The 26,832-nt window shown below is 34.7% G+C and overlaps 1 protein-coding gene and 1 non-coding gene across 2 annotated transcripts in view; one reads left to right on the top strand and one right to left on the bottom strand.

Annotated features, from left to right (window-relative positions):
- SEMA3A (semaphorin 3A) overlaps window positions 1-26,832 on the top strand; it is a 297,699-nt gene that overhangs the window by 210,577 nt on the left and 60,290 nt on the right. The window contains 3 exon segments of the mRNA XM_043969236.1: window positions 21,028-21,170; window positions 23,649-23,763; window positions 23,854-23,923. Coding sequence (XP_043825171.1) covers window positions 21,028-21,170; window positions 23,649-23,763; window positions 23,854-23,923 — 328 coding nt within the window.
- On the bottom strand, window positions 22,726-22,832 carry LOC122730173. The gene has a single exon (XR_006353387.1). It is a non-coding gene; the product is annotated as a U6 spliceosomal RNA (small nuclear RNA).

The raw sequence follows: 26,832 nt of genomic DNA, 5'->3' as shown, positions 1-26,832 counted from the left end.
GATTAGGATTAGCTGGAGAGCCTAGTAAATGGCATGTGAGTGACTGCATAATCAGGTGAATATAATAATCCAGCATCGGAGTAGGTGGTTAAAAATAAATCCAGCAGGTGTGGAAGAAGTAAGACAGGAAACATTATAAGAGCAGGGAGGGGGGGGAGAGAGGGGGGGGAGAGAGAGAGGGGGGAGAGAGAGAGAGAGAGAGAGGGAGAGAGAGAGAGGGAGAGAGAGAGAGGGAGAGAGAGAGAGGGAGAGAGAGAGGGAGAGAGAGAGGGAGAGAGAGAGGGAGAGAGAGAGGGAGAGAGAGAGGGAGCGAGAGAGAGAGAGAGAGGGAGCGCGAGCAAGAGAGAGAGAAAGAGAGAGAGTGAGAGCGCGAGCGAGCAGTAGAGAACCGTGTGCCGGGGGTAACTGAGTCATTTGCTTACTCAGATCTATCTGCCTCTATACCCTACTGCCATGACAGAAAACAATCTCTGAAGGAAACCAAGCAGGAGGAGTTCAGGAGAAAGTTGAGAACACCTGGCTAGGGTGTTTTAAAGCAAGAGTAAAGAGAAGTATTTGACAGGCATTAGGCCTGTTCAGTAGCACTTTAAAATATATAGAATACTTTCTATTTACATTCTTACATTATATTTCTATTCTCTAATTCCCAAAGTGATTTCATCTCCATTATGTTATTTGGTCCTGAGAACAATCCTGAGAGGCAGGAAATGAAATCTCCATTCCACAGATGAGGAAACTGAGTCTCAGAAAGGCTAAATCATTAACTCAGTTCCATATTTAATGAGTTGTAGAGGCAAGGCCTCAATTCAGGCCTTTTTACAGGAAGTCTTACTCCTTTCCCACTAGAACCTGATGCCACATTGATATTAAATTTTAAAAATATAAGTCTTTTAATGAACAATACCTAAGTAAGTCACAAAATCTCACTTCTGGTAGAAGAATCTTGTCTGCTAAAATGCAATAAATTGGGTTAATTTTATAAGCCATAATACTGGAATATCAATGTTCTAAATAGACATTCAAATATAACTTATGCATATATCTAAATATATATTTGAATATATTCTTACATGATAAAGGTAAATAATTTTCATGGTTTCAATATACATTGAAAAATATCACTAGAATTTATATGATCATGGGAGGAGTTTCTCAGAGCACTATTTCATATGCTGCCCATCTGTTGGTCAGTAAAAAATATTGTGCCATGATATTTGATACTTTATAATAGTTAAATAGCCATAATATTAATGTTGAAGTGGAACAGCTTTAGGACAGAGATTTAGCTAGGTTCATTCTTAAATTTATTATTTAAATTCAGGGGAATGTTTGACTGGTAAACTTAGACTTTTCCCCACACCCTATTCCCTGTTCTCCTCTCAGTCAATTGTCTTTTATGTCTGGTATCTGTAAGTAGCCTCCATAGTCAATCTCTTAACTACAGGTCTTCTCCATCCATCTAGCCCAATTGCTTTACCCATAGTTTCCCTTAGAAACTGAGAAGAATCCATTTTCTCCAGTGAAACTTACAAAGATCAGCTGCTAACATATGTGACTGAAGAAATGGTAGTCACAACTACTTTAAATCTGAAGGGGGGGCAGCTAGATGGCGCAGTGGATAGAGCACCAGCCCTGGATTCAGGAGTACCTGAGTTCAAATCCGGCCTGAGACACTTAACACTTACTAGCTGTGTGACCCTGGGCAAGTCACTTAACCCCAATTGCCTCACTAAAAAAAAAAAAAATGGAAGGAATACACTAATAGAGTGGAAAATTAAAGGATAAAAATAATAATAAACAACTAATGTAAATATGCACATATGTGTATATATGTTTATATATACCTACATACTCACATATATACAGACATATACACATATGACTATGATCCAGGTACTATGCTAAGTACTTTATAATTATTATCTCATTTGATCCTTGCAACAATCCTGGGAGGTAGGTACTGTTTATTATCACCATTTTACAGTAAGGAAACTGAATTAAACAGAGGGACTTGCCCAGGATCACACAGTTGATAAATGTCTAAATCTCAACTTGAACTCAGGTCTTCCTGACTCCAAGTCCAGTACTCTATCTGCTGTGCTACCACACTGCCAAATAAAGCATCAGTTTGTAGCTCCAAGGCATATTAATATTACAAAGCTATTGCTTTATTTTCAGGAAAGTGATGGAAGATTGCCATTTATTCCATTTTATAAATTAATCTTCAAATGAAAGATTCATTCCTAGATCCAGTTAAAATTCAGGTGATATCATTCAGACAAAATGAAGCACTTAAACCCTAAAGTATAAGTCATTCAGAAATTTTCAGTTTAAATCACTAATAGAATGTAATTATTTATATGTCTATATAACATTGTACATAAAATATTTGGAATCAGAATTAGAGGTCCTGGTATAAAGAAGTTTAGTAATCTACAAATTTGGGAAATGATGGGGACTGAAAATATGAGTTATTACCTACAGCTAACATTGCCTACAATCATTCACATAATGTTGCCTAGATAGCTTTTGAAAAATTTTGATTTCTATAAACCTGCTGGGTGAGGGAAGTCAAGAGAATAAAAAAGAGATGAAAGAGAGATTGATTGTTTAAAAATGAAAGAAAGAAAACAGGAAACAGTATACTTTTACATGCAGGTGTACAAGGAGGAGGTTTAAAAAACAAAGATGCCAGAAACTCCACTGACAATAAATAAAACTCTCTTAAAACTGTCCTCAAAGGAACACACACATAAAACAATAAAAAAAACATTAATTTCTAACAATAATCTTGCATGTTTCAGAGAATTCCTTTAGAGGGAATTATGTTTTCTTTGAAAAATTATAATTTAACCTTCATACTTAAAAACTATTATTTTGAGATAATATAAATATCTTTTTAAAATGTTGGACAATTTTTTTTCAAATTTAACTTTAGATAATCCTCCTTTATTGGTTTAATTCATTACCTTGTTTAAAATAAACTACTATAAGGGGCAGCTAGATGGCGCAGTGGATAGAGCACCGGCCCTGGATTCAGGAGTACCTGAGTTCAAATCCGGCCTCATACACTTAACACTTACTAGCTGTGTGATCTGGGCAAGTCACTTAACCCCCAATTGCCCCTCAAAAAAACAAAAAACAAAAACAAAACAAAAAAATAAAATAAAATAAACTACTATGAAAAATATATTGCATCTTCTCTGGAATTAGTCTCACAACTCCCAATCGTTTTGACAGATTGATTCCCCAAAGGAATAATCCTTAGGATAAGAGAGGGTAACTGTAGAGGGTTGAGATTTCTAATACTGTTATTTAGATACAGCCATCTAATTTAGTTTACCCAATATCAATCAATCATCTGATGTAAATTGGGCTTTACAAGGAGGAATATACTAAAAATGGAGAGAAGTTACTCTCCCGCCCAAAAAAACCCCACAAAAACCCCCAAACAGAAACATCCAGTCTCCTCTTGTATATATAAGGTCCTAGGCTTAAATCTGAATAACAAAGACAGTGAAGCACATTATTAAAAAGAATATACATGGATTCAAGGGTTTCCTTGTGACTTCTGTATGCAGAATCATCCCCTTTTTCAACTGGGTTGGCATCTTTCAGGGCATTTTTCTTGACTGACAGAACAATACACTGCTGGGCTGGGTAAAGTAGTTCATGTCTCAAGACCAGCCCCTCAATAGACTTGGCTACTTGGGGCTACCAGTTCCAATGGATTCTGTTACCAACTGCAGTTGCTGAGGAATACTCTGATGGCTCCTTAGACCTTTTGAAGCTGAGAAGATTGAAATCTCATCAATGCCATCTCTAGCTATTCACTCACTCACAAAAGGAAAGAATAAACACAAATGAGAAAAAAGAAACAGGTGGCAGAGCATTATATGTCACAGGCACGTGGCAGGCAGGTGGAGATAGGGCCTACTGCTACTCTCCCCACCTGGTGTCTCAAAGCAATCCTCATCATTCAAAAGGGAGTGAAAGATGGCCAGTGTTTTTTGTCTGCTAACTCATGTCTGGATCAGTGGTCAATTAAAAGGTTTTATCACTGTTGAAGTATGCTGACAAAAAAAAAATAAAAACCAAGCACACACACACACACACACACACACACGAGAGTGTATTTGTAAAAGCTCTAAAGTGGAATAAAGGAACCCCTCCATTAGGTATTTCCAAAAACAGACTCAGAAAGCTTCCATATGGTGACTGGGAACGTGGCTGGGCATATCACATAAGTCTTTTCCCAGTTCTCCATAATCGTGATGTCTTCCCTATGACACTATCCCCAATATATGCTCTATATGTCTTATTCATACATAGTTGTTTTCATTTCATCTTTCCCCATTAGACTCTGAGCTCCTTTGTAGGAAGGAGTGTTTTTTGTCTAAGTCTGTATTCCAAGCATTTAGCACAGTGCCTGACACATTGCTTAATGATTAAAAATGGTGGTTAACAGACTCACCAGAAATATCAAATCTGTGCATCCTCTATCCTCAGAGGCCTCATTGGCAAGCACCTCTATTATCAAAATGACAATATTTTTTGGAAATAATTTATTTTGTAAAATCTAAATCATTGTTAGAATACATGAATCCTAATAAATATTTTGCATTTACACTATCCACTTCAAAGTATTACTGTGAGGCAAGCAATCTGTAAACCTTAAAGGTCTACAGGGATATAAGTAAGCATTGCTACTATTATTCTGTTATCATCATCATACAAGTGATTTTACAAAAATCCTGAAGTGAATTTTGCCTTCCGTTACCAAAATTTCATTTCCACCTTTAAAGATTATTTAAACTTAACAACAATCCCTCCACGAATCCTTGGGGTTTGTTATATTAATATTGATATTACATGGCTATGTCGTCTCTTTTCTGCCTCCTATTTCTTGCTAACATTTCCCTGTCTGCTTTTGTGATCTTAAGAAGAATTTTAATATTTTTCAGTGCTAGCCTGGGGCAAGTTTGGTGAATACTATTAAAATAGCTTAGGAACTGTTACCTACACGATATTAAATGCCTTTTATTCATTCACATAAACATGGATTGATCCATGTTTTCCCACCATTAAAAGCAATATCTGTTAATTAAGATATGTTGTTTTTTTTTTTTCCAGGAATAAAAGGTCTTACCACCCAAGGGTTTAGCTCACTACTGTACTAGGGAAGAATAAGAACCATTAGGAAATAAAACAGGCCAGATTGGCTTTTGCCTTATTTTTAAAAGATGAGTATTGCAATTATGTATGCTTATACAGGGTTCCCAAAGTCTTAATGCAATTTTAATCTTTAATAGCTTAAAATTACATTAAAATTTTTAGAATGCCTTATATGTATTTCTTAATAATGGTTAACAGCTAATATTTATATAGTGTCTATATGCCAGGCATTATGCTAAGCACTTTGAAAATATTATCTTATCCTCATATTAAGAGTGGGAGGTAGGTGTGATTATTACGCCCATTTTATAGATGAGGAAACTGAAGCAAACAAAGGTTAAGTGTCTTGCTCAGGGCCACACAGCTAGTAAGTGGTGTCTGGAGCTGATTTCAACTCAAGTTTGCCTGATTCCAAGCCCAGTACTCTATCCACTGTGCCATCTAACTGCCAATTACTCATTGAACTTCATTTTACTGCAAATAAGAAGCATTTTTTAGTGGTATAACCCCTGGCAATACATCAGCTTGTGTTATGTAAAGGGAATAATGCCAAATTACAATGGAATTAAATCTGTGGACTGCAAAATTGGGTTGCCATGATCAATATTATCACTTTGTAAATTAAACATTCTTTAATTATCATGTGCCATCAAGGGTTTAGTCTTTTTAAGGGATTAGCTAACAAACATTATATATTATGTATTTATTTTGGTGATTACAATATGTTTTTTTTGCATTAAAAACTAAGCAGAAACTAAAAAAAAATCAAATTAACAAAATGTGTATCAAACTAAATATGTTTTGGAAAAATCTAGATTTTTCACCAACAAAAAGAAACAAATACATAGTAAAGTTAAGAAAAGTGGTAGTGGAATAGTTCACAAGATGATATTCTCCAACCCATTGACTTAATTGTTCTGATCTAGACTAATAATGATCATTTTTTTCCTGTCAGTGAACAAATTGCCCCTGGACAATGACTTTGTTTTAGTAGCAATTTGGGGTTTCTGTTTCCTCCTCTTTTTCTCTCTCCTTCCTCCCTCCCTTCCTCCCTCCCTTCCTCCCTTCCTCCCTCCCTTCCTTCCTTTCCTGAGACTAGGTAGTTCTATTTTGCCCTAGATGGAAGTGCAGTGAATCCTCATATCTTACTTACTTCTCTTACTACGGATAGGCACCAAAGCTTTTAACTACTCCATTTCCAAACTGAATTGGTTCACCCTTCCTTAGGCAGCCTGGTGGCTCTGTACTCACAAGGACTTCCCAAATTGATGCCAAACACTCTGGATATCCAATCAGCTTTAGTCCTACTGCAGCTCAGAATGGCAAATCTCAGGTGATTCTCTAACCTCATCCTCCCCATTAAGTAGGTATAATAAATGTATGTCACCACACCCAGTGCTTCCACCTGGCTTTCTAAGAAAACCCATTACATGCCATTTATTACATCCAGTGACATATATACATAGTTACTCTCTCCTCTTTACCCCATACAGAACCCATAATGGATGTTCTTTTTTATCATAAAAGTATTTTATTATTTTCAAGTTACATGTAAATATAGTTTTCAACAATTGTCTCTATAAGATTTTGAGTTCAAAATTCCTCTTCCCCCCTCTGCCTCCCCAAGACAGAAAGCAATCTAATATAGGTTATATATGTACAATCACATTAAACATATTTCTGCATATAATGGATGTTCTTGATATCCAATTCAAAGTAATAATCTGAGGGAAAAAATGATAAAAACATGTATTATTTGGTTGAACTCAAATCATTGCTCACATCAGTTCTAGCCCAAGCTATTTACTATACTGGGTATAGCTCCATGACCTCTTAAAATTTTGTTTACCAATTAGAAGGTAACAGTGTCTTTGCTCTGTTTTTACTATAAATATATAAACTAAAATTAAAAATAAAATCTTGAAAAACAACTAAGATTTTGGGAAGAAATTATAGATAAGATCCCATGGTTATAAACCTTAGTAAAACAATTATTTGGATCATTGAAACAGATTTTAGCTGTCCGAATCATTGAATTGAGACAGGTGTTGGGCTAATCCAACTGCAGTAATTAACTCCAGGGTCTCTTTGGGGATGACTCTTGGCAGCTGCTAGCAATGCAGTTTTTGGCTACAAAATCCCACATTAGTTCATGCCCAATTAGATCACAGGTCATAGAGCTAAAGAGGACATTAAAGATCATATATCTCACCCCCCTCATTTTTCAATAAGGAAACTGAGATGATTGGGTCACTAAAGCTTCCCATGTTAAGGAGGTAATAATTTCATCAGAGGAATTTTATCAGGTTTGACCATTGAAGATTAGATTTGAGTTTTACAATAATGTTTAATGTTTAAGCTATTGTTGGAAATGTTGCTACAGATGTCAACATATTTATCATACCAGAAAAATTTGTTCACCTGACAGTGTTCTCTTGGGAAGATTTCTGGTGACTCTTATCATCTTTTGCATGCCTAGAATCTAGCCGTAAGAATCTTCCCTCACCTTTCTATTCCTACTGCATGCTTTTTGTATAGATGAACTTCATAAATTTATAATGAAAGACAATTATATAAAGTTAATGTAACATAACCATGGTTTGGTAACCTTTGATTAGTGATAGTTGCCATATAGGGAGATCTCTCCATGTAGAAATTCCCTTCACTGATGCAGATAGATAGCTAGTTGGTCATTTATAATCCTAGAGAGTTGCTCAAGGTTACATAGCTATTATATGTATAGGAGAGGACTTGAGCCTAGGTTTTCCTGACTCCAAGGCTGAATCTTTATCCATTATGTTAGGTCACCTCTCCTGATGTTGATATTCACTTAAAATATACCTATTAGTACACTTAGAGACAGGTAGATGTTACAGTAGATCAAGCCTTGGGCCTGGAGTCAGGAAGATTCAATGTCCTGAATTCAAATCTGGCTTCATACACTTTCATATATAACTGTTTGCATGTGGTCTCCCCCATTTTACTGCAAGTTTCTTGAGGGGAGAGACTGTATTTTGCCTTTCTTTGTATCTCCACTGCTTTGTAGCTCCAGTACCTTGGTATATAGTAGGTACTTAGTAAATGTTTATTGATCATTGACTGACTTACCATTCTTGTGATTTTCTAAACCAAAATACCCCTCCCTGGTTACCACTTTTCTAGATGTGTTGTAGGGAAGCATCTGACTTGGGGTCAGAAAGACCAGAGTTCAAATCCAGCCTCATACACATACTAGCTTTGAGACCCTGGGCAAGTCACTTAACCCTGTTTGCCTCAGTTTCCTCATCTGTAAAATGAGCTGGAGAAGGAAATGGCAAACCACTCCAGTATCTTTGACAGGAATACCCCATGGTGTCACAAAGAGTTGGACATGACAAACAGAACAACAATTAGCATACGTGCCATCTAATTAAAATGTTAGGAGTTATGTGCACATCACATGCAAGTGTTGTCTCATATTCCTCAGTATTCCATATAGCTAATTTGGACCCTAAAGGAGAGCTAGTAAAAACTATTTCCTTAAAATGATAAGTTCACTTTCCCCAAAACGAATAAAGGTTCAGAAAGTGTCCCAGAAAATGACAGCTAATTGTGATTTTCTTTCCTAAATGGATAATAAATTCTTTGGGGTTGTATAGTTATATGAGGAATTGTTTGTGCAAAATCTAATTTACTTTGAAAATTATTCTATAATTTGTTTCCCCTTCTGTCTTAAAATGTCTTCCCCATATAATTAGATTTAAGTATCAAAACTATTATTGTCTTTTAAGAACAAAAGCCTAGAAACTAGCAATTATATTGTCATTAAACATTTTGTCTTCTTTGAAGGGTCCCTTTGAATTTACAATATTTTTGTGAACATTTTGTAAGAAGCATAAAAAATGAAATCACAACAGAAGCTCTGCCAGTGTTGCAACCAATGTGAGTCAGTTGTAGCTCTTTTCAGAGTGTGGTACAATGAGGAAAGTTCTTGGATTTTGACTTAGGGGGACTACATTCATCCTTTTCCAATGACTAAACTGACGTAAGCTAGCTGGTACAGTGGGTGGAGCACTGGCCCTGAAGTTGGGAGGATCTGAGTTAAAATCTAACATCACACACATACTAGCTGTGTGACCCTGGACAAGTCACTTAACCCCAATTGCCTTAAACATCTGGGGCCATCTCCAGTCATCCTGATATATATATATATATATCTTGCCACTGCACCCAGATAGCTCTGGAGGAAAAAGTGAGGTTGGTAACTTTGTACAGTTTTCCCTCACTCAAATCCATTTCACTGCAAGCAATGACATCACCCCAGTGTCATGGTCCTTTTCAAGAATAAAGGACAAACAACTACTATATTACTTCTGTAGCATTAGGCAGGATACCTACCCTCCCTGGGCCTCATTTTTCTCATCTGTAAAATGAAAACATTGAACACAAGGATCTATAAGATTCCTTCTATTTTTAAATCCATGATCCCAATAATACTTTAAAAGAAGGGGAGGGATTTGTTAGATTTTGTGTCAAATAAAAAGTAAAATGGAAATTTCAGTGATTTCTCCTAAATATTTCTTTAATTATTAAAAAATCAAAAACCTCTTAGAGGTATCTTATTATGGATCCCTCAAGGACTCTTTTGATGAAAATGCAGTGGTTATCTTATTGTGACAATTTGGTATAATCCACAAAAAGACCCCAGCAGCCAGATGGTTTAATAGATAGCTTGCTGGTTCCAGAGAAAGGGAAACCTGAGATCAAATACAGCCTCAGACACTTACTAACTGTGTGACCCTGGGCAAGTCACTTAAACCCAGTTTCCCTCAGTTTCCTCATATGTAAAATAGGAGTAATAACAATTACTTTCCAGGGTTGTTGTAAGGATCAAACAAGCTAATAATTGTATAGCACTTAACACAATACTTGAAACACAGTGCTATATAAGTGTTAGCAATCAGTTACCACTTGAGAGGAGTATGCCCAAGATACCTCTAAATATTATTATACCTTTATGAATTAAAAACAAGAATAAAACATTCAGGAAATTCATGGCAAAATGCTATGTTTATTTGAAGATATTTTTATCTGACAAAGCTGTGTGTCAATGGGTAAAAAATTAAAATAGTATAGTACAATATTGAAATATTAGGAGAAAGGAGTAACAGTAAAATCATCTCTTGTTAACTTGTTTTTCTTTTCTTAACATCTCTATGTGACTAAATAGGTAGTGTGGCTAAGTAGAAAGAACATTAGACCCTACCTCCATTTTCCATGGCAGTAACTAACTGTAAACAAAGTGGATTACATTGATATTATGAATTGGTTTTGCTCAATTGCCATATCTTGGTTTTACAAATAGAATAAATGAGGATGTCTACACTAGCAAATCATTTACCAACAACATGTCTTATTTTTTTTGTACAGTTCAACATATGAATATCCGATTTGAAATGGCATAAAACTATCACTTTGAAGCACAAAGTTTGGGTCCAGAAAGATCTCAGAAGGCTAAAAATATCGAGCAGAATCTAATAAGCCAAAAAAAAAAACCCCACACAAAAACAAATATTTATTTAGCTCTTATTTTGTAATTTGCACTTGTAAACATTGGTAATATAAAGAAAGGAAAGGAAGGGGGTAACCCTAACATCAAGGAGATATCATGAACATCAAGTTATGTATATGATAAATGCAGATTAGATGGAAGCTATCCTTAAAGAGAACGGCTCTAGCAGTGATTTTGCATTATCTTGAAGGAAGTCATAGTTTTCAAGAGGCAAGGGGAAGGTACAGCCTTCTGATCATGGGGAACAAATGCTCTGAGATGAGTAGAATATCATATGTGAGAAACAGCAAGTAAGTCAATAAGACTAGAGATCTTTACTTTGTAAGAGAAATGACTATATTTAATCCTAGAAGTAATAGGAAACCACTGGAATTTACTAAATAAAAGAAGTGCATGGTAAGGCTTACACTTTAGGAAAATCACTTTGATATTTGGTTAATCAGATGAAAATTGACACTGATAAGTGTAAATCCTATATTTGGATTTTTTAAAAATCTCAAATATAAAAGATGAGACAAGCACAGGTAGACAGTAAAAACTTTATACAATTCTAACCTTATTATATATTAAGAGAGCCATAGGGTCCAGGACACAGAGGTAGTAATACTATTGTACTCTTTGCTGATCAGGTTGTATCTGAAGTACTGTTTTCAGTTATGGGTACTACAGTTTAGGGAGGGAAGGGCAAAGCTAAAGTTGATGGTTGTCAGACTAGTGAGAGTACTGGAACACATGTTTTATTGGTTGAAAGAACTAGAGATATTTAGTTTTCAGAAGAGAAGATATGATAGTAGGTCAAGCTGTCTCCAAGTATTTTAAAGTCTGTTATAAATAAACTCAATTAGACTTGTTTGCTTTACTCCAGAAGGAAGAGCTAGAACCAATATAGGAGGAAGTTTCAGAAGACAGATAAAGACTTGAAGTAAGGAAACATTTCATAATTGCTGTCCAAGAGGGAAATGGGTTATCTTGGGAGATAGGAGAGATCTCCTAAAGTAGAAGGATGGCATTGCAGATGGCTTCTAAATGTCCTTCTGATTCTTAAATTTCTTGATTTTGTAATGTATTTGATGTTTCTGAATTCTTTTGGCCTCCACTTTTTGGTAATTGTTTTGCATTAGTTGAACCTCTCTGAGAAACAGAATCAGAGTCAGTGTATTTATTTTTAACCATTTCCCAAAATCATCATCTTTTTAAAAAATAGGCCAGGTTGAAAGTGTTATAATATTACTCAGAGAAAAGAGAAGACAGGACACCACTATTTACCAAAGTTGAACACATTCTGTATGCAGACTTGTTATCAATAGTTTAGAATCAATGTCAAATAATGCCAAGTTAGAAAAAAAAGACAAAGATGGGAAGACAATTAATTCTATATCTTTCTTGATGTAAACACACAGAGAATGGTTCAGCTGTGATTGCTATAGTTTCATCTATAAGAAAATTTTTTCTAAATTTGCTATGTGTTTGGGAGATACCTTATTTAAAGAGAGTCTCAAAGGACATGGTTCTACTCAATAAAATGCTTTTTTATAAATAAGTAAAAATAAATACAGAAGGATCCTATATTCACTATAAACCCATGTCACTATAAATATGTCATCTGCCTAGGAAATAATGTGTAAAAGCCAGCATTCCTTATATTTTCCTCAAATATTTATTTAATGAATATGTAGACCATCCCAAGTTGTTAAAGATTTGAGAAAGTTGACAAATGGACCAACAGTTACTGAACTAACTTGTCAACTTTTTATAATCACAGTCTCAGAGACATAAGTGATCTCAGAGTTTATAAACCAACCTATACTGAAATTTCCACTCCATTATCTCTGACAAGCTGTCATTGGATCTTTGCTTAATGACCTACTGTGATAGAAATTCAAATGGTTTTCTTCCCAAGGTAGCTCTAATGCATAGGAAACTTTAGCATTTTTAAAGTGTAAGACCATTTCCAAAAAATTTCAGGAAGTTCTAGTAGCTTCTAGTATTAAACTTCTCTCTATCATTTAAAGTCTTTTATTCAGTGGATGAAGCACTGACCCTGGATTCAGAAGGTCCTGAGTTCAAATCTGCCCTCAGACACTTAACACTTACTAGCTGCCTGACCTTGGGCAAGTCACTTAACCCTCATTGCCCCTACACACATACACACACAAAAAGACTTTTATAACCTGGCTCCTACTTATCTGAACACATTACTTCCCTTCATGTAATCTACCTTCTACACAACCTGGACTACTACCCCATACCCATAGCATTTTATTTCCTCCTTCCTACATTTGCACAGTCCATCTGTCATACTCAAAATGCTCTGCCTTCTTAACTTCATTCAAAACATAGCCTAGTACTTTCTACAAAACCTTTTTTGATTCCTCTAGTTATTAGAGCTTTCTTTCCTCTCTTCCCCACCCCAACCTACAAATTATTAACTTTATGGAATTTATACTCTGTATATATTTTGTATGTACTTATCTGTGTATATTTTATTTCATAGGAGGATAAGCACCTTTAGAAGAGTGACTATTTCTTTTTGTCTTGTAGGTACTATATTACAATGCAACAAGCATAAAAATTGCTCCAAAATGCTGATTGAACTGAACATCTGTGTTGTTGGGTTTTTGTGTTTTTTTTTTTTCTTTCCTTTGGAATCTTATCTGCAGTTTAGAGGATTTCCTACCCTACAGCACTGAGGGATTAAGTGACTTGCCTAGGGTCACACACCCAGTATATTTAAGAGACTTGAAGCAGTCTTTCTAGCTGCTGAGGCAACCAACTCTCTATTCACTCTGGCTTGTTGCCTCTAATCATTGGAGCATACAAACTATTCATTAAGAAGTTTACTGTCATTAACAACTTGGTTTTCAGAAAGTTCAGAGTCACTTATTTATACAAAATACCCCCCCCCCAATATTAGCCAAGAAGCACAAATTAGCTACCCAGTTCCATTTATATCTAACCCTTCACTCTTACCAGACTGAGCCATGGACTGGAGAGGGACTTAAAAGGAAGTACTGGTATGTTTTCCTTTCTCCTCCTAGAGATTTAAATCATGCCTGTACTATATCTCTTTTGTGGGTTGACTTTTTAGCTCCTTGCTTAAGCACTGAATCTTTTCAAAATAAATCACATGCACTGACTTGCACTCATTTCAAGTTTCATTCAATATAGCAGAGTAAGCATAATGTCTAAAGCATTTGATTATCTTACTGGCAAGGAGAAGGAAAATGTGCTAAAAATTAAAATGAGGTAGGTTAAAAAATACAAGTCTTGAAACTCTAATGCATTTAAGAAGCAGTTTGGGTGTGAAATCATAGGATGAATAGGTTGTATTTATTACATACTATCTCAAAACAATAGTTTCTTTCTTAGCATCATGCTTAAGACTTGAAATCTTATCTACCTTATCCAAATTCAAATGTCCCTATTATTTCCAATTATTTTATGGAAATAAATATGGTTAATTCCAGGTATGTCATATATATTAAAAGCAGGCTCTAGGAAATGAAAGTAGAGTTTAATTTTTATGAATATTTATTTTAAAATACTATTTTCTATTTGGGAAAAAGAAAAGGTAGTGCATTTTCTAATTTTAAAAAATCTTCTATTAACTTAAAAATTACTTGAACTGTACTCTAGAATTTTCTTGAATTTCATACAAACTATGCAAGAATTTTTCCCTGAAAAATGACACACACACATGTGTATACAGATATACATATATATCTTTAAAATTATTTCCTGAATTGATTTCTACTTAACCTTATTAGAGAAGCAAATCATTCAGTCAACCCAAAAATCAGGGTTACTTGGTCAGTACTTATAAAATTGAAATGACAACAATTTGTTGCAGAGAAAAGTGTGCTGGATTTCAAGTGACCTGGGTTCAAATAGAATCTTAGCCCCTTGTGATCTTGAGCAAATTACTTATCCCTTTTAGGCCTCATATTCCTCATATAATGCAGATGATAGAAGACTTCTAAGATTGCTACCTCTAAATATATCTTTTATACATGTGATCTAATACAAATAATGGAAAGATGATATTCACCGTGATTGTTTAGTAGTTTCATCATCATGTCTCATCATGGCCCCATTCAAGATTTTCTTACAAAGATATTGGAATGGCTTGTTATTTCCTTTTCTAGCTCATTTTACAGATGAGGAAACTAAGGCAAAAAAGGGTAAGTGACTTACTCAGGGTCACACAGCTAGTAAGTATCTGAGGCTGGATTTGAACTCAGGAAGATGAGTCTTCCTGACTCTAGGCACTGCATCACCTAGCTACTCAACTGTGCACTGTGAAGTAGCAGTCAAATACAAATACTTCCATATAACAAATTTTAATTCTATCTCCAGGCTTGAATCACTAGGAATTTTTTTTCCAAATTTTTCAAATATACTTTCCCAAGGTGTTCCTCACTTTCTAACCTGTCTTTTTCTTGACTCTACTGTAGTAGCTACATTTTGTTTTTTTGCATAAGAGGGAAAAAATAATCTATCCCCTTTGTTTAGGCCATTAGCCATTCAGCAATGACCTTACTTTTATATTCCTAATATTCTTGATCAGCCAGAAGGCCTTCAGTACATTTCCTTTATTTTCTTTTAGTCTACCCTTCCCTAGTGGCAAACCACAAAGATAAATAAACTATAACAGCATTGTGATCATACACTGGACAAGTCGACTTAACTCTTTTTCTTTAATCACTGGTTTACCTGTGTGGTAAAAATTATTTGTGGTAAAGATTAATATTCCCGTTTTTAGCTAACTCATTTGGGAGGGGCTGCCTGAGAGTGGGTTACAAGTCTCTTAACATTTGAGTTTCCATTGTTAATCATTTTCTAATAGTGAATACATAATAATACACAATATATGCATACACAAATGTATACATAAACAATACACAATAAATAGTTCATCTCTTATAGACATAGATGGTATAAACTCTAAGCTCATTTGTATAATCCTCTAAGTTTATAGCTAGGAGGGAATTTAAGAGGTGATCTAATCCACCTTATCACTTTGTCTATGAAAAAACTGAAAGACTCTATAGAGTGAAGTGAGACTTTCTGAGAAGTAAAATCCAAGGTTATACTGGTAGGTGGTATGAAGATACGGTCTAGAAGCTTGGTCTTCCAACTCTAAGGCAAGCTTTCTTCCATAACAAATATTATCTCTCAATGTGTTTCTTAATCCAATCCAATCTTATGGGAATGTAACTTAATAAAATATATCCAAATGGAATATTAAAAATCTTGGTTCCCCTCGACACTATATGAAATTTTATATATGCCTAGAGCAGAAGGGACTTTATAGTTGATGCTCTAGTATGTAAAGTCACAGAGTTGTGTCTAGTTTCTCAGATAGGAATCATCTTCAGTAGAATCATATATATGAAGAAAAATGTCACCACACACATATAAACATATGTATACATTGGGTAAACTATAAATAACGTTTCTTTCCTGTCATCTATCATGGTAATGCTACTGAGCCAGGAGGCCATGTGCTATGAGTTGTTTTTCCAGTAGTGTTGATAGATTGCACTGAGTCATCCTCCAGATCTTGTGTGAGTTGCCTTGTGACCTACAGCATCCATTGTGTATTGATTGGCTGGGGTTAGCAGTGCAGCCTATAACTATGAAAGTTATTTTTTTCATTGTGTGAAGCTAACTGGCCCATGTGGGGATTGAATATGAGACCTTGGACTCATTAGCTCCATGTTCAAGCCAATTGGGCTATGTATAGTGCATGTTCTAGATATGTACACATATCCTGACTTCCATTCTTGTGCTTTATGTTTAAAAGATGTGAAAAACCCCTGATTAGTAATTCTAGAACTTAAATATCTTTACAGCCAAGTTCTCCGCTGTTTTAATTTGGGGAGGGTTTTGTTTAGTAGTTCCTTTGTTTTGTTTTGACATGATGGAGCAGGGTAGCCTGCTAAATGCTGGCTAAGATGATGGCACACAAAGGTTTCAAATTGATTCAAGTGCTGAGAGCAGCAAAATGTTTTCATTATTTAAATAACCACAGGCTGCCAAATGAATCATAAAGGGAGCAGCATGTCCTGTGCCAAGGTGTCACTTTCATTAAGTGAGAGATTGCACCTGAAGGACAGTTTAATTTGCAGCTGTGGAAAATATTTGAACAAAGTGGTACTGTTACAAGTGGCAGGTGTTGCACCAAAGTACATTTTTCCAAAAGATGCCAACTCTGGGATAAAAAGCAGCATAATATCATAAAGGGGGAAAGGGACGGGGTGGGGGGAGTGCATATTTACTATTATTCTCATGAATAAAGATTGCATATTTTATTTCATGTGATAGCACTGGCTACAAGATTATTCAATGTGATTATTTGTTCAGCTCCTTCAGTGTACCCAGAAACATGCAATACAGGCAGAGACAGAGGTTCTTTCCCTGGAGGCTCACTATCAAAGCTAGACAGATCAGAGAAAGGGTTCCAATTGTATTTACCTTTCAGAGTGTTTACACTATGGTTTCATGCTGGAGAGATTAATGTACTTTGATCTTGCTTAAATGGATTTTGCCACTTTCTTTTGAAGTGAAGTTTTCCAATGTCCTTTCACATTAACTTCCTGATTCAAATCACAGGGAATTTTTAGAAATGGTAGAAACTTCAAGTTTTTGTGAAGCCATTGTCATCAGGGATTAAGAATATTTTTTTTCCCATGGGGGAGAGAATAAAATTGCACTGTGGAAAGGAACAAGGTGAATAGGGGTGCTGTAACTGCTTACATTATTAAAAAGATCTGTGCATTTGTGTCAGTTATTTTTGCCTGGGTTGGGCTATAATGAAACCAGCGATTTATATCTGCAGACTGGAAGTAGCCATGCACTTCTTTAATGGATTGCAGAGCTGTTAAGTTTAATTTGGAAAAAAAAAATCTTTGTTTGTTTAGATTTTCATTTCTGCTTCCCATTCAGCAGGAGTAGCTTCTGATGTGTGAATAGTATGGACTTTCCTAGGAATCTGAGCTCAACTAATAAATTAGACCAGCCTCAAGTGAGTTTTTGTAAACCTTTCCATGGAGAGTTTTAGGCAAAGCAAGTTACTAAACTGACTAAGGTTTTTCAGAATGATGGTAATGCTTGACCACTGGTGTTAATATTATTTTTCAGCCTGATGGAAGGGATTGGCCTTCTTTCAGAATATGCTTAATAATGTTGTTCGGATATAATTTTGAAAACTAAATATTGATTGATTAATTTTAATGAGGTGTATAGTCACACAACTCCATTTTTTTTTTTGGTGAGGCAATTGGGGTTAAGTGACTTGCCCAGGGTCACACAGCTAGTAAGTGTTAATTGTCTGAAGCCGGATTTGAACTCAGGTACTCCTGACTCCAGGGCTGGTGCTCTATCCACTACACCACCTAGCTGCCCCCCACATCTCCATATAATAAAAGAAAATGGGGGGAAGGAGGGCTGCTAGTATCAGTTTGCAATCAATAACAGGAAGAAAGAACAAAATGAAGAGTAGTCTGTTAATTCTTTCAAACAAGAATTTCCATACAATTGTACATTTAGAGAAATCGGACATATTAAGGTAAGTTTACCTCAAGACTACCAGTAATTAATAGTAATAAACATGTATGTATGTATGTATGTATACATATATATGTGTGTGTGTATATACATATATATATTTATATATTAAAGAGACACTATTATTAAGAATAGCCTTTGTATCACATCATGGAAAAATATGAACAATTATATGACAAGCTTCCCCCCCAAAAAAAAAATTCAGAGCTATGGGCTCCTGCTTCAAAATTATTCCTGGTCAATGCTCAACATACTATGTAATAGTGATATACTTCACTTTGCTTAAGTAAAACTCAGGGCCTATTTTGCTATTCAAACTGACTCTGATTATAAAATCCATTCATATTCCTGGATGACTAAAAGGGGAAGGAAGGGTAGAGTGGCAGGGTAGAGCACTATATTCTATGCTAAGAGCTAAAATACATATTCAAAAATCATGGGGTCTCAAAGGTTGTCTATTCCAAACCTACCTGAACAAGAGACCCCTTGACATTTCTTACAAAGCTGAAAAATTTTCATCCAGATTTTTTTTTTGGAACACCTCCAGCAATGGGGAGCTCAATGACTCCCAAAGCAACTTATCCTACTTTTGGACAACAGATTGTTAGGAAGTTTTTTCTCACATTGAGCCAAAATCAGCCCCCTGTCCAGTTCCTACCCATTGCTCTTAGTTCTTCCTTTTGGTGCCAAGAAAAATATGTTGAATTCCTCTTACATTCAAGCTTTTCAAATACTTAGAAACAACAGCCATTACTCTCCTAAATCTTTTCATTCCTAGGCTAAACATTCTAGTTCCTTCAACCAACCCTTTTATGGCATGCATATTTCCTAAAAAATTGACATTTAAAACCAAAGAAGACATACTAATGGTGATTATTCACAAGGATCAGGGCTGAGGAAATTATATGCAGGGTGTTTAATGTACTTCTGGGGTTGGCATGTCTTTTGCAGGAATAAAGGAGGAGCACTAGCTTTACATATGTCTGCTTTTTCCTAGTCTATTTTGATAGGAAAAGAAATCATAGGAGCCAAGTATAATGAGCTTAATATTTATATGATGCCTTCTCTGTGTAATGTCTTGTATTTTAACATGTATTATGATTTCAAAGATTTTACATATTAAAATCATGAGGAAACTAACATAAAATATCAGGGTGTAATCACAATCAAATTGGACTTTGTATAGATATTGTATCATATAATGGAAGCAATAAGAATAATTATTCTGTAAACCTTAAAATGTGTTTTCTTGCCCTATGGGCTTCCACTTCAAATTATTCCTGGTCAATACTCAGCATACTGTATTACAGTAGCATACTCCATTTTGCCTAGATAAAACTTGGGGCATATTGTGCAACTTATTTAACTTGACCCAATTATTATATAATCCATTTGTGTTTCTGGATGATTAAATAAGGGGAGAGGTACATAGTGGATTACCATGCTAAGTGTCCACTATGCTAAGTACTAAAATACATATCATGTATTCTCAGAAATTGTCTATTCCAACCCTCCTTGAACAAAAGAGGCTCCTCTACATTTCATTCAAATTGTTTTTCAAGGGGCGCCTTGTAATGCTGGGCAATGATTCTGTATAGACTAGGGGCTTTCTCTAAAAGAAAAGTTCCATTAATTCATGTTTTATGAGGCATCATTTATTGTCAACTACTCCTCCACCTTCCTTCTCTGACTATATTAAAAGTTAGGATTGCTCAGATGAAAGTCTGAATAAAAAAAATCTACTAGAGAAGATGTTTGAAAAGTGTTTTTATGTTCAGAGTAAGGAGTGGAGATATCACTCTGTGCGGAAGGCTACTGCACCTATGCTTCCCTCTCTCAAAACAATAAAAATAATAATTTGTTCTTATACACTGTTTCATAACACTTTCAAATATATGATCTCATATGATTCTTGACTTCTCTAGCATCAACACTTTGATCTCATGGTAATGACTAGGAATGAATGACTCCTGATTGGGACATCAATATGAGAGCCTGGACATTTTATTAGCTAAATGTACCTCATGAAACTCAGCAAGGCAGCTATTAATTGTTCAACAAGCATTTACTGATCACTTACCATGAGCTAGGCATTTTTATAGTTGCTGGAAATACAAAGACAAGTGAAACAGTATCTGCCCTGAAGGAGTTTATATTCTAAAGCTTGTATATACACACATACAGAAAAGAATACATCTGAATAACCCTGAATCCATATAAATATATTCAAAATAAATATGATTTATATGCAATCAATAACCCTCATTGAAAGAATGACAAATGGAAGGTGAAAGATGATAAGTGACTTTCCCAAGGTTATATGTACAGTTGCAGAACTGGGACTTTAACCCAGGCTCTTTGACCCTTAACCAGTACTCTTTCCTTGTATCATCTAGAATTACCTTGATATAAGATTATGAATTCATTTTCATACTTTCTCTTTTGATATGAATTTCTGATAAATCAAGAGAGGTATTCTCATTCTGATAATCATGCTATCACATTCCTGTAGAGGTATGTGATATGGCAAATGGAAATTTGTGAAGCAGTGAAATGCCTATAGGAAAGAAAGTAGCAAGTAAGAAGCATTGGAATTGAAGGAAATGGATAAGATTCATTTTCAGCAGGACATCTGATAGGATAATAAAGAAGAAATTGCAATGTATGGAATTCAGTTCTTTTTTGTCCCAGTGTGATGTGAATTAATGTCTGTACTCCATTTTGTATTTCAGATCCAAGATTCATTAGTGTCCACCTCATCCCGGAGAGTGACAATCCAGAAGATGACAAAGTTTACTTTTTCTTCCGTGAAAATGCAATAGATGGAGAGCACTCTGGAAAGGCCACTCATGCTAGAATAGGTCAGATATGTAAGGTAAGGAAAGAAAACAACAGGATGAATTTTTGCCATAAAAATCATCTTCTTTGTTTTTTGAAAATTGTGTAATTATATTGTCTATTTAAATCCTATACTGGTGAGATGTAGGGTATTATAGACTATGCCAGTGGAAATTAAATTCTTAAAAATGAAGGAAGCAAAAAATATTAGCAATGTGTCAATCATTGAGTGTGGGCCCAGAAAAATTCAGGATGCATGGATGTTCCACGAGGAAAAACTCAGCTAAATTTTGAGATGTTATAACCAGAAGGGTACCTACCAGGTGATGATTTTTTTTCATTTTTAGCCAAAAATATAAAGGCCAAATACTAAGTCATAACTTGGAGGATTTATAGTTTGCATCACTGAACAAAGTACTCTCCCTAATGAAATCACTGATACTTACGATATTAAAAATATGAATAGGAAGCAATTAATTCATAATGAAAGGCGATGAGAGAGCACATATTATTGATTAAACTTGGCTTGTAAAATAATGCAAATATGCTTTTTAAATTCACAAGATGATAATAACTCATTTTATGTAATATTTTATTGCTTATTTAAAAAAAACACTTTCCTTAAAACAACCCAATGATATGGGTAATATAATCATAGATGATAGTTTCCCCGTTCCCCTATTAATGGAGAAATTAAAGTCCAGAGAGGTTAGTCACTTTGGCTATAGTCTCTCAGCTGTTAAGTAGCAAAGCCAAAAAGAAATCCATATGGTACTGAACTTCCTGTCTTATGTATTTCCCATGCATCTTCTCTAGGTAAAGTACAATATTGTGATATAATTAATATTTGCTTTGTTTCTAAATCATCTAATTTGTCAAAAATTTTATTTCCTTCCTGTCATAGTTTGAGAGAGTGTACATAGGAACAGTAGCTCCCACAACCCTATATCTCCAGTGACTTCTGATAGTAGCAAACTAAAATGTTAAAACAAGAAGGGAACATCAAGATTATCTGAGCCAATCCCCTTAGAGAAACTGAGTCCCAGGGAGGTTAAGTGGTAGAAGTCAGACTATGTCTCCAGGTTCTGTGTCAATTCTTTTATAGGAGTGCTTTTGTACTTGGGAAAATTACTTCCTTCAAAAAAAGGGGGAGGCATCTTTCCAAAGAAACTCTTATCAGTTTAATTAAGAAATAAATTTTTAAAAATCAAATATTCAATGCAAATCCTTTCTCTGGTTAACTAAGAGTTTTTGTAGGAAACTAGTAAGTATATCGTTTCCAAATTCTGAGAGATAAGTGAGGCACAGTTTAAAAAATTAAATGAAAGGAATTCTATTCCTGTATGTTTCATTATAAAATAATACTTCAAATTGATATTTTAATAAACATTTTGAGAATAATACATATAGAATGTATGCCTTTTATAAAACTACATATCAATGAAGTGATAGTAAGGTATATAGTTTCCTAATCAAAGTACACTATTTTCAAAATTAATTTTACATGTCCACTATATATTTGCTAATATTATTTTCATAGAAATACTCTTTGCTTCATGGTGTGAAGTCCTCTATTGTCAATAAGTACTTTTTTTCTTTTCTTTTTTTTCCACAAATTGTGTGTCATCCTTGTGCAGGGGCCATGCTAATCTTCTCTGTATCATTCCAATTTTATTATATGTGCTGCTGAAGCAAGCACAATAAATACTTTTAAAATAGAAAAAAAATACTGGAAATTGGACTTTACTATAGTTTTCATTAAGAAAAAAATGTCCAACTGTTTCCCTGATCATACCTAATGAATTCAAAGGATCTTCAAAATTCAACAGTCTGTGGGGCACTTAGAATTTCTATTTACAATGTTAGTGATATTATTACCACAAATACTTGTTAAATGTTTATATAAGAGGAGGGGTAATATGAATGTACAATAGTGACGTATATACTATTAGACAATGTATTGGATGGTTTTGTTGAATTGCTTTGTTTTTCCCCTTTTTTATTCTTTATTACAAGAAATGAGAGTATAGGGAAAGTGAGTATGTATGTGTGTGAGATGTGTTCTAGCATGGAATATACACAAAATATGACATTCAGGATCTCCTTCTAATTAAACCTGTTTTATATTTTTTATTCCAATTATTACTTCCCTACATGCAATTTGGCAGATTTGTTTGGCCAGTAGTATAATATGATTGTATTCTGAAGAATTTTCTTCATAATGAGATTCTAATGCATCTTATTTTAATGATAATTATAAAATATATATATAATATATAATTATAAAAGTGCATCTACAGAACTTAATCATACTATGAAAGGATTGTACTTTATTAATCCCAAAAGCTGAATCTGTAGGTACTTTAAATGATGTATAGTGCTTTAAAAATGTGAAATTGTTCATCTGTATCTGACTTTACCTTAGGTTATAAAATAGGGTAAATCATCTTCATTTACCTGTTTAGTCTTTATTTCATATAGAAATAATATCACAGCCCTACTCATCTCCTTTCAGAATGACTTTGGTGGACACAGAAGCCTTGTTAATAAATGGACAACTTTCCTTAAGGCTAGGCTTATTTGTTCAGTGCCAGGGCCTAATGGCATTGACACTCACTTTGATGAATTACGTAAGTAACTTATGTCATTCTAAACATATTTTTTCAGACTCTCCCAAGACTATAAAATGACAATATTTTTCTTACTCTCTTTTAATACAGAGGATGTATTCTTAATGAATTCCAAAGATCCTAAAAATCCAATAGTCTATGGAGTATTTACAACTTCCAGGTACTAAGTTTACTATATTATTTTCACGCAAACTAGGTATTTTCTGACTGCCCATGACCTGTTGAAAATGTCTTTCAACCACATTTTCTTGACCTTTAAGCTTTTGGGCCCTAACATTTGGGGGAAATAAGAATCTAAGTATTTTATACATGTGTGTGAGTACATGCAGATTTTATTGTACACAGACCCTACAATGCTGCTGTAAATAAAATGTCTGGTTTGAAAGGCTGTCGATATACCTAGCCAATCAACCTTCTTCCACCTTTTGTTTTACAAATAGTATGATCAGCTAGAAATATGGAAACCTGTATTTTTAGCAAATGTTCCTAATGACATTATAAAATAAGGAAAATATATTAAAGTGCCTTATCCTGAACTCATTCCATCTGAAGAACAAAATGTGGATATCAACTTTATTTTCTCCATTGACAAAATTATCCTTGGAGTGAGGAAAAAAGCCCACCTTTAGCTAGGACAGCAAAAAGACACTGTGCTTTCAGAAATAACATGTTATTACCTTCTCCCACATTACTTCCCCCTCTGTGGAACCCTCAAGAAAATTTTAAAGTTGTTTTCAGGTTTAAAATATATAATAATTTAGACTTTAATAATTTTTAAATAAGTACTAAGACATAGTATACTATATATGCCCATAAAATGAGATTTTGCTTCATGTTCTCTACTGGGAAAATATCATAGTTTACTAGATAAAAAAACCAAACATGGGATTGTATTTATTTTAATGTTAATTTCTCTATTTTCTCACTACTCATTCACTCTCCAACCCCATATAATATGACTTTTGTCCTCATCACTTCAATTAAATTATTTTCTCAAGCAACCCTATTCATTTTTAATGGCAAGTCCAGAGACATTCCTAAATTCTCATCCTTCTTGACAATTCTGCCATATTCGTATGTCTTGACCCAACCATCCTTCTTAAGTTTCTCTCTTGCATCAATTTCTGTGACATTGCTCACTAATGGTTCTCACCCAACTAATAGCATACCTTTTTTTTTCATTTCTGTCATTTATTTATCTTTCTCTTCTGGATCCCTAGGGATGGATATCTTCCAAGAATCTATCTTCAGTCTTCTTTTCTCTCCATCCTATATCCTCTGGAAATTTAATTTGCTCTTAATGCTTTAATTTTCACTTCTATGAAAATGATTCCCCAAATGACATATCCATTCCTTATCTGTCTCAAAATCCAATATTTCACATTCAACTCTCTGCTGGACATCTCTACCTGGATGTACTGTTGGCACATCCAATACTTAAACTCATCTTCCTCCTTCCTCTCTTATCGTTATTGATGTCATCATAGATTATTAGTCAGCCTGGCTGAAAAATTTGGAATCTTCTTTTGTTTTTCCTTCTCCCTTACTTCCAACATCTAGTAAGCTACAAACTTGTAGAGATTCTACATCTACTTCCCTCTTTCTGACACTTAAACCGCCATTGCCCTACTTCAGTCCCTGATCTTCTTCCATCCACATGTCGCGTATTTCCCCAGCTGCTACTTCTGCCTCCAGTCTCTCCCTCTTCTAACCTATCATTAACAAACCTGCCAATTATTCCTAAAAAAACAAATCTAGTACCAACCCCGGAGTCAAGAGTACCTGAGTTCAAATCTGGCCTCAGACACTTAACCCTTACTAGCTGTGTGACCCTGGGCAAGTCACTTAACCCCAATTGCCTCACTAAAAAACAAACAAACAAACAAACAAAAACCAAATCTGGTGGTATCATTCTCTAATTTAAAAACATTTATTGATTTTCTGTTACTTTTATAATATAACTTGTCATTATAGTTTTCCACAATACTGCCCTTCACCCACTGTACTTCCCAAACATGTTTCCCAATCTTTACTATACTATCTTTTTAAATTAATTCAGGCTATTTGAATGTAACTTAGACTGCTGACATTCTTGTGCATTAAGACTTTGCTCCAGTTTTATTTATACAATTTTGAGCTGGACAGGACACTGGAAGCCACCTAATCCAAACACCTCATTTTATAGGGGAGGAAACTGAGGACCTTAGAGGTTAAATGAATTCTCCAAAGTTACAAAAGTAGTTAAGTAGCAGAAATAAAAGAATGTAAACCGGGGCAGCTAGGTGGCGCAGTGGATAGAACGCTGGCCCTGGATTTAGGAGGACCTGGGTTTGGGTCTAGCCTCGCACAGTTGACACTTGCTGGCTATGTAACCTTGGGCAAGTCACTTGACCCCAATTGCCTCACCAAAAAAAAAAAAAAAGAAAGAAAGAAAGAGAAAAAGAACATAAACCCAAATCTTGTGCCTTTTCCACTGTACCTTGCTGCTTGCTCCCAATATATGTAGCCTTCCCTGCTGTTGTATCATATTCATTTCTATATAAACATACATATGTATATGTGTACATATACACATATACATAGATATATGCATACATATGTATGTATTCCCCCTTATTTTCAGCCTTTAAAGGCAGGAACTAGTTTTGTTTTACCTGCCCAGTCTCTAGAACAGTGCCTTTCTATAAGAGTTACATAATAATAATTCTTTGTCAAATAGAAGCAGTTAGAATAACTTTCTCCTACAGCCTAGTTAACTATGTTTGTAAAAAGAGCCACTTATACCTAATAAGTAGTGTAGTCACAGAAATAGTCACAGAAATTCTTGTGTCATCTCAATTAACAAGCAGCAGTGACTCAGAACCACCAAAACCTTCTATCATTCTTGATTCAACCTATATACATGAAAATTTTAGCTTTATAAAAGTCATTTTTGACTCCTTCATGTTTCTTTTTTCTAAAAGAAAAGTGAATAGATTATAAAACAATAAATATAAACTCACAAAGGTACTACTTAGGTACTAAACAATGTATGAAATACGTCATTCTAACACTAAATTTTGGGTTACT

This window comes from Dromiciops gliroides, chromosome 5 (assembly GCF_019393635.1).
Source record: "Dromiciops gliroides isolate mDroGli1 chromosome 5, mDroGli1.pri, whole genome shotgun sequence".
Classification (NCBI taxonomy): Eukaryota; Metazoa; Chordata; class Mammalia; order Microbiotheria; family Microbiotheriidae; genus Dromiciops; species Dromiciops gliroides.
This window is presented reverse-complemented; position numbering and strand designations above follow the sequence as displayed.